The following is a 9,017-nucleotide window of genomic DNA, read 5'->3' as shown; positions in this document are numbered from 1 at the left end:
GGGGCCGCCGTGTTTAAAACTCACAGGAGGAAGTGGGGGGGGAAGTGTCCGCAAAGTCCTTACAACAAGTTTTCGAGAGGAGGTAAAATTCGACCTCCCGAAAAACGAAAAGGTTGAAGTGCCTTCTGCTAAAATCAAAGTGCTTCTCATGAGGAAAAAGAGCCAGCATGACAGTCCATGGTTCGAATGGGGCTTTCGTGTGTTCGCCTTCGCGGTCGCCCCGGCTCTAGGAGCCGAGCGGGGCCCGCGGTGGCGAGGGGGGGGGCGTGATGGGGGGGGGGGGGCACTTTTAGAGGCAGCGCGGCTTTTCCTGCTCTCGCCTTTCGCCGTCGACTGGAAGAACTTCAGATTCTACAGCTCGTCGTTCTGGGTTTTACATTTGGGGAAAAAGGAGAAAAATAGAAGAAAATATCCACTTCAAACTATATCTTTCTGGGTCACAACAAAACATGATCTGCACTAAATTATCTTTGATGTTTTATATTATTACTTGAGGTCTGCAGCACCACTAAGGATCCTGCTCTAACGCCTACATACGGGGGGGGGGGGGGGTAACATAAAGGTTAATATGTCGTTATAATCATTACTCAGAGACACAAGCCCAAACAACAGCTTATCTTCTTCCCGGGGGGGGCCGTGCGCTCCGGGGGGGTCACTGGAAGGCCTGGTGGAAGCGCGGCAGAGTGGTGGAGCTGAACACCGGGGGCTCCTGAGGTTGAGGTTGCACAGAGGTAAGAGGCGCCGCGTGAGGCTCGGCCGCGAGCAGCGACGAGGAGGACGAGCAGGACGAGGAGGGCGCGGAGGTGTAGCCCATCACCAGCCCCCCCGAGCTCATGGGGGCGCTGTAGGGGGGCAGGTTCAGAGGCAGGAAGCCCAGCAGGTGGGAGAAGTCCATGTTAGCAGCACACAGAGACTCGGCGATGACCGCCGGACTCTTGGACAGGAGGGGGTCACACAGCTCCTCGCTCAGCCCAGACGACGGCTCCTCCTTTGGGGGGGGCTCGGCAGCAGCGTGGGGCTCCGGCAGGGGGCCCAGCCCGCTCTGCAGATCCATGAGGAAGCTCTCCATCTCCACCTTCAGCGGCTTGTCCAGCAGGTATGAGGTAGATCCCAGAGGGTACTTGGGTGCGGGGGGGGGCGCGGGGGGCTGGTGGTGGGGCTGTCCGGAGGAGGAGTGGTGGTGGTGGTGGTGGTGGTGGTGATGGTGGTGGTGGAGGGAGTGTGGGTGGAGGGGCCCAGGGGACTCGTGGCAGCCCATGCCCATGGGCATGAGGGGGGGGTGGGCCACGGCGGGCGCAGACATGGCCTGCAGGTGGGGGTTGTACATGCCCATGGAGAAGGGCGCGGCGCTGGGGAAGGGCTTCCCCATCAGAGGGTCTTTGTTGGGACCCATGGCACACATCATGGGGCTGAGCTCCTCCTTCACGGTGCAGGGGGGGGAGCCCGAGGCCAGCAGCCCCAGCATGTCCGGGGGCTCGCTCTTGATCTTCAGCAGCTCCTGGGAGTGGCTCTTCTTCACGTGTCGGGTCAGGTGGTCTTTGCGGCCGAAGCGCTGGGCGCAGTACTGGCACAGGAAGTCCTTTCTGCCCGTGTGCACCACCATGTGGCGCCGCACGTCCTTGCGTGTGTAGAAGCGGCGGTCGCAGTGGTCACACGGGTGCTTCTTCTCCTTGGCTCCTCCGGACGACTTCCCCGAGTGGCTCTTGAGGTGCTCCAGCAGCACCGGGGTGCTCTCGTAGCTCTGCAGACACACCTTACAGGTCAGGTCTCCGGACGTGGCCGAGTGCATGGCCACGTGCCGCTTGTAGCCCAGCTTGGTGTTGTAGTGCTTCCCACACTCGTCACACTTGAAGGCCTCTTTGTTGGGGTCATGGGTCTGCAGGTGGTTCTTCAGGTGGTCTTTACGGTGGAACATCTTCTCACAAAACGTGCACTGATGGGACTTCTGTGGAGAGTGTGTGGCCATATGCCTGCGGGCGAGAGGACAGGTCAGTGTTACTGTGTACTCATAGTACTACTGCGTATACTGCGTACTACTGCACTACTGCACTCCTGCATACGCACCTGAACAGCTTGTACTTGGAGCTGAAGGCCTTGGGGCAGTGTGGCTGTGAGCAGTGGAAGGGTTTGTCTCCGCTGTGGCTCAGAGCATGAAGCCGGAGTTTGTCCTGAGACGAGAAAAGAGCCCCGCACACCGAGCACTCGCTCCCGGACGCTCTCCCCCCCCTCGCCGCCTCCCTCCCTCTCTCTCTCGATCCCCCTCTCTCGCTCGCGGTCGGCCCGTAGCGGCGCTGTGGCGGTCCCGTACAGCCTGGTGCGTCCCTCTTCCTCCGGTGTCAGTGCGGTGAAACGTTTTGAGGCATCGGCGGCAGCAGCTGCCATGGCAGCCTCAGTGTGCCGCAGCCATGGACACTGGTGTCTCTGCCGGCGCCTCCGGAGGCCTGGTCACGGTCAAGCTTTACTGCTGCGTCCCCCCGTCCAGCATCCACGGGCTGAGGAAACATCAGGACAACGTGTTAGTCTAAAGCCATCGTCCTGCAGACCCTGTTTCCATCTCTACACGCATGAATGAGAGTCCGTGTCGCTCTCCTTTTGGAGGCGGCGTGTAGAAGGTGCCCGTGCTCCCTCACTCAGGGGTCAGGGGTCAGGGGTCGGAGAGTTTGCATCATGAAGGGCCAATTTTCATCATCGCCAAAACACCAAGAGCTGAACCTCACGACTGTAGCCAAAAGTTAAGAACCATTTTCTGCCAGTGTTTTGTCCGCATTACCTTAATGACCCAAATAAAACTGTACTTTGTCATATATCGTATAAAATATTGCATTTACCGCACGTTTTTATTGAACAAGCCGTGGATTTGCTTTGAAGACATGAAATTATGATCAAAACAACCCGATAACAGCACAAAATTTCAGTTAATAAAATGACAAAAAACATGACACAAATGCGACGAAAAATGGAAGAAAAAAAGGACAAAAATGTGATAAAGAAATTGACCAAAAAACGACAAAAATTGAAAAAATATGAAAAAAAAAGACAAAAAAATGACTAAAAATTGACTAAAAAGCGGAAAAAAATTGTCAAAAAAATTGAAAAAAAATGGACAAAAAATTGACAAAAAAATGAAAAAAAATGAAGAAAAAAAGGACAAAAATGTGATAGAAGAAATTGACCAAAAAATGGCAAAAAAATGACAAAAAATTGAAAAAAAAATTGAAAAAAAATTGAAAAAAAAATGACAAAATGTGTAAAAAATGCGACAAAAAATTGAAGAAAAAAGGACAAAAATGTGATTAAAAAATGTAGCAAAAAAATGGCAAAAATGTGACTAAATGTGACTAAAAAATGACAAAAAATTGAAAACAAAATTGACGAAAAAATGAAAAAAAAAATGTGACAAAAAAATGACAAAAATTTGATTAAAAAATGGACAAAAAAATGACGAATAAAATGACAATAACGTGACAAAAATGCAATAAAAAATGGACGAAAAAAAGGACAAAAATGTGATACAAATTTGACTCTCCCTGATCCTCACAAACATAAATGTCTCCTCTATGGAAATATTTCTATCAGAAACTCACTGGTCTGAGCTAATCTCAATGGTAACGAATACAAACAGGAAGTACTAGCGCCCACAGCTTCAGCTCAGAGGAACTAGCGTAGCCACATTGTGCAACAAGCCGATTGTTTTTTTTTTTTCCCAGCTGAGGAAAATCTCTAAACTTAGAACAACCACATAACTTTACGACTCCTCTGACCTCTGATTAGCCTCGTTTAGCGCTCGCCTCTTTCTGCTTCTGTTTCACTTATTTCAAACAGCGTAAGCTCAGAATAAGCTTTTTAATCACAGAACGGACGAGTTTGTCTTGAAGCTAAAGGCTAACAAGCTATAAAAAAATATATATATATATAAAAAGGCACTATTTCAAGTTGTGTAGTGCATTAACCCCTTAACTCCCACCTGGACTGAGCACGTTTTCTCGACGAAAACAATGATGGAAATGTGGCAAAAATGTCACAAGAAATTGACAAAAAATCGATGAAAAATGACAAAAATATGACAAAAAAAGGGGCAAAAAAATGACCAAAAAATTACAAAAATGTGATACAAATTTGACAAAAAAATAAATAAAAACATATGACAAAAATGTGACAAGAAAATTACAAAAATGTGATAAAAAATGGACCATTAGAGACAGGCCCAGTCCCTTCCTGTTTTTAAATCTCTCCTAAAAACACACCTTTTTTCTCTGGCGTTTAACGCAAATTGATGTTGCTGCTGTTGTTGTTGTACTTTTTACTGTAAATATTTGTATCTGTTTCTGTGTGCGGCGCTTTGGCCACTGTACAGTTTTTAAAGTGCTTTATAAATAAAGTTGGTATGGTATAAAAAATGGACAAAAAAGGACGAAAAATTTATGAAAAAGTGGCAAAAATGTCACAAAAATGTCACAAGAAATTGACAAAAAATTGACGAAAAATTGACAAAAATGTGACAAAAAAAATGACTAAAACTTGACGAAAAAAGGACAAAAAAAATAGCAAAAATTGGACAAAAATGTGATAAAAAAATTGACAAAAGGGATGAAAAATTGATGAAAAAGTGGAGAAAAAAGGCCCCAAAAATTGACAAAAAATTGACGAAAAAATGGCAAAAATTTGATACAAATGTGATAAAAAATTGCCCAAAAAAAATAAAGTGACAAAAAAATGACAAAAATGTGACAAAATGTGATAAAAAATGGACAAAAAAGGGACGAAAAATGTCACAAAAATGTCACAAGAAATTGACAAAAAAATTAAAAAAAGAAAAAATTAAAAAATGAAAAAAAAAATGTGACAAAAAATTGAAAAAAATGTGACAAAAATGTGATAAAAAATTGACAAAAGTGACGAAAAATTTATGAAAAAGTGGCAAAAATGTCACAAAAATGTCACCAGAAATTGACAAAAAAATGACAAAAATGTGATAAAAAATGGACAAAAAAGGGACGAAAAATTGATGAAAAAGTGGAGAAAAAAAGGCCACAAAAATGTCACAAAAATGTGACAAAAAAATTACCAAAAAGTTAAATACCCAACAAAAAAATGATGGAAAAAAAAATGTGATGACGTGAGGGAAAAAGATCCTCTCGGTTCAGGTGGGAGTTAAGAGGTTAAATCAGCTTCAAGACAAACTCCCTGATCCTCACAAACATAAACGTCTCGTCTATGGAAATATTTCCACCAGGAACTCACTGGTCTGAGCTGATCTTAGGTCTTTTTTTGTAAAATCCTGGCGCTGGAAATCGTTTCATCCTGATCTGTGATTCTGTGTTTGTGTTTCTATTGTAATTTCATGGATAATAAACTTGACACACATGTACCTGTCCTCAGTAAAGTCTCTTCCTCGCTGTGTCGCCGCTGCTCCTCACCCGGTCCCGACAGCCACAGAGGGCGGGGAGTGGGGAGTACTGCTCTTCATCTTCACTGTCCTGGAACAAACACACAGAAACAATCAGCTCAATAAGTGCTCTCATGTTACAGTCACTTCTCCTCTGGTTCTGCAGCTCACGCCGTTAAACACGTGAGCGGCGTGTTCCTAAGAGACCGGCTCCGCTGTCTCTGTCATGTCCACATTCCCCTGTTTGCCCTGCGTGACCCCGCGACCCCTGCGAGCTAACACGTCCAAGGTGAGCGAGGCCGCGCAGCGCTCGGGGCGGCGCCGTGAGGAGGAAACTCGCCACAAACACGACCGGCACAGAAACAAACTCAACAAACTCGACTTTATTCAGGCTTTTTGATTCTTCCTGAACGGACTCTTCCTCAACTGATTCTTTTCTCCACTGTGAGATTAATAACAAGTCAAAACTCAAGTCAGTCCGAGTCTGTGGTGAGGAGTGAGGAGGTTAATCACATGGACCCTCCGGAGCTGCTTCTGGTCCGTGAGGTCACTGGGTTTACGCTCAGGCTGGAGCAGCAGCAGCAGGGTTAAAGCTGCAGGACATGTCGTCAACAAACCAGGATCCTGTATTTAACAACCCTGTTGGGCACGACCATTAACCTGGCTAACACCAGGCTGCTGTGCAGCTCGAATCATCTCAAACAGCACAGCAGCCTGGGGACCAGGGCCCAAATGTTCGCATGATTTGGGGACCAATCACAGAACGAGGAGGGACGGCGAGACGATGACGAGATATTCGATATACGGAAGCTTGTAGTAGGGCTGTGCAATTAATCGAAATTCGATTACGATTTCGATTACAACAGTAAACGATTACAAAATTAGCATAATTGCAAAAAATCAATTATAATTATTTTTTTCTATATATATATATATATATATATATATTTTCTTTTTCCAAAAAAATGTTTTCAATTTTTTTTTTCACTTTTTTTTTTCTAATTTTTAATTTTTGGATTTTTGTCTCTTTTTTGATGGATTTTTGTCTTTTTTTTGCTGGATTTTTGTCTTTTTTCTGCTGGATTTTTGTCACTTTTTTTGATGGATTTTTTTTAAAGGCAACAAATAATCGTTTGAATAATCGTGATTTCAATTATGACAAAAATAATCGTGATTATTATGTTTTCAATAATCGAGCCGCCCTAGCTTGTAGTTTATTTACGGATTTAAAAAAAAAAGTGTATTTACGGATCCAACATGGCAGCAGACACCATGGTATTTTTCGATCAAGCTTCAGACCTTGTTCTAAAAAATTTAGCTCGAAGGTTTACAGCGGGTTCGTCACACGTCGTCTCATACGATGATACGATTGGCTGTGGCCTCGTGCAGACGCGTCAGAGACATTCGTAAACCACACCTCTCCTACCAGAACATGCACTGGTGTCCCCAGGCGTTAGCCGGGCTCCACCACCATGTAAACACCGGCAAAAAACTAAACAAGACCCTCAGGAACTCCTCTAATCTGAATATGTGGTCATGTAAACCACATATTCTACAGCTACAGTGGTCCCTCCAGGGGTTTAACTCGCAATATAAAAAAAAAAAAAAAAAAAGTACAGAGAAAGTCCCCTCCTGGAACCGCCCCTGAAAGGTGCATGAAGCAACTTTTTCAGGCCATACGTGTAACTGCAGCTTCTATATTAACCTCTTAACTCCCACCTGAACGGATCCCATTTCCTCCAGTTTGGCTTTAACCGAATCAGAAAGCTTCTTGGGGAAAAAGCACCAAAACAGCCACAAAAAATGAGAAGAAAACAAGGATGTAAACGCGACAAAAATGTGACAAAAACGCAACAAAAATGTGACAAAAACTCAACAAAAATATGACAAAAATTAAGCAAAAAAGTGAAAAAAACTCACCAAAAAAGTGACAAAAATTAAGCAAAAAAGTGAAAAAAATTAAGCAAAAAAGTGAAAAAAATTCAACAAAAAAGTGACAAAAATTCAACAAAAAAGTGACAAAAACTCAACAAAAAAGTGACAAAAATTCAACAAAAAAGTGACAAAAATTCAACAAAAAAGTGACAAAAATTAAGCAAAAAAGTGACAAAAATTCAACAAAAAAGTGACAAAAATTAAGCAAAAAAGTGAAAAAAATTCACCAAAAAAGTGACAAAAATTAAGCAAAAAAGTGAAAAAAATTCACCAAAAAAGTGACAAAAATTAAGCAAAAAAGTGAAAAAAATTCACCAAAAAGTGACAAAAATTAAGCAAAAAAGTGAAAAAAAACTCACCAAAAAACTGACAAAAATTAAGCAAAAAAGTGACAAAAACTCACCAAAAAAGTGAAAAAAATTCAACAAAAAAGTGACAAAAATTCAACAAAAAAGTGACAAAAACTCAACAAAAAAGTGACAAAAACTCAACAAAAATATGACAAAAATTAAGCAAAAAAGTGAAAAAAACTCACCAAAAAAGTGACAAAAATTAAGCAAAAAAGTGAAAAAAATTAAGCAAAAAAGTGAAAAAAATTCAACAAAAAAGTGACAAAAATTCAACAAAAAAGTGACAAAAACTCAACAAAAAAGTGACAAAAATTCAACAAAAAAGTGACAAAAATTCAACAAAAAAGTGACAAAAATTAAGCAAAAAAGTGACAAAAATTCAACAAAAAAGTGACAAAAATTCAACAAAAAAGTGACAAAAATTCAACAAAAAAGTGACAAAAACTCACCAAAAAAGTGACAAAAATTAAACAAAAAAGTGACAAAAATTAAGCAAAAAAGTGAAAAAAATTCACCAAAAAAGTGACAAAAATTAAGCAAAAAAGTGAAAAAAATTCACCAAAAAAGTGACAAAAATTAAGCAAAAAAGTGAAAAAAATTCACCAAAAAGTGACAAAAATTAAGCAAAAAAGTGAAAAAAACTCACCAAAAAAGTGACAAAAATTAAGCAAAAAAGTGAAAAAAATTAAGCAAAAAAGTGAAAAAAATTCAACAAAAAAGTGACAAAAATTCAACAAAAAAGTGACAAAAACTCAACAAAAAAGTGACAAAAATTCAACAAAAAAGTGACAAAAATTCAACAAAAAAGTGACAAAAATTAAGCAAAAAAGTGACAAAAATTCAACAAAAAAGTGACAAAAATTAAGCAAAAAAGTGAAAAAAATTCACCAAAAAAGTGACAAAAATTAAGCAAAAAAGTGAAAAAAATTCACCAAAAAAGTGACAAAAATTAAGCAAAAAAGTGAAAAAAATTCACCAAAAAGTGACAAAAATTAAGCAAAAAAGTGAAAAAAAACTCACCAAAAAACTGACAAAAATTAAGCAAAAAAGTGACAAAAACTCACCAAAAAAGTGAAAAAAATTCAACAAAAAAGTGACAAAAATTCAACAAAAAAGTGACAAAAACTCAACAAAAAAGTGACAAAAACTCAACAAAAATATGACAAAAATTAAGCAAAAAAGTGAAAAAAACTCACCAAAAAAGTGACAAAAATTAAGCAAAAAAGTGAAAAAAATTAAGCAAAAAAGTGAAAAAAATTCAACAAAAAAGTGACAAAAATTCAACAAAAAAGTGACAAAAACTCAACAAAAAAGTGACAAAAATTCAACAAAAAAAAGTGACAAAA

The 9,017-nt window shown here is 40.7% G+C and overlaps 1 protein-coding gene across 2 annotated transcripts in view; it reads right to left on the bottom strand.

Annotated features, from left to right (window-relative positions):
* Positions 1 to 652: 652 nt before the first annotated feature.
* plagl2 (pleiomorphic adenoma gene-like 2) overlaps positions 653 to 9,017 on the bottom strand; it is a gene marked incomplete at its 3' end in the record, with an annotated part of 12,000 nt that continues 3,635 nt past the window's right edge. Inside the window, exons 1-3 of one of the 2 annotated variants that reach the window (XM_079581002.1) lie at positions 5,370 to 5,385; positions 2,065 to 2,492; positions 653 to 1,970 (exon numbers count right to left, since the gene is read on the bottom strand). In XM_079581002.1, the coding sequence (XP_079437128.1) occupies positions 653 to 1,966 (1,314 nt within the window). In that variant the 5' untranslated portion in view covers positions 1,967 to 1,970; positions 2,065 to 2,492; positions 5,370 to 5,385. Of the gene's footprint in view, positions 1,971 to 2,064; positions 2,493 to 5,369; positions 5,386 to 9,017 lie in introns of those variants that run through there. The other variant, XM_079581001.1, reaches the window with a different exon arrangement.

Source organism: Gobius niger, assembly GCF_951799975.1.
Source record: "Gobius niger genome assembly, chromosome: 22".
Classification (NCBI taxonomy): domain Eukaryota; kingdom Metazoa; phylum Chordata; class Actinopteri; order Gobiiformes; family Gobiidae; genus Gobius; species Gobius niger.
The sequence above is the reverse complement of the archived record's forward strand: the minus strand, read 5'-3'. Positions and strand labels throughout refer to the sequence as shown.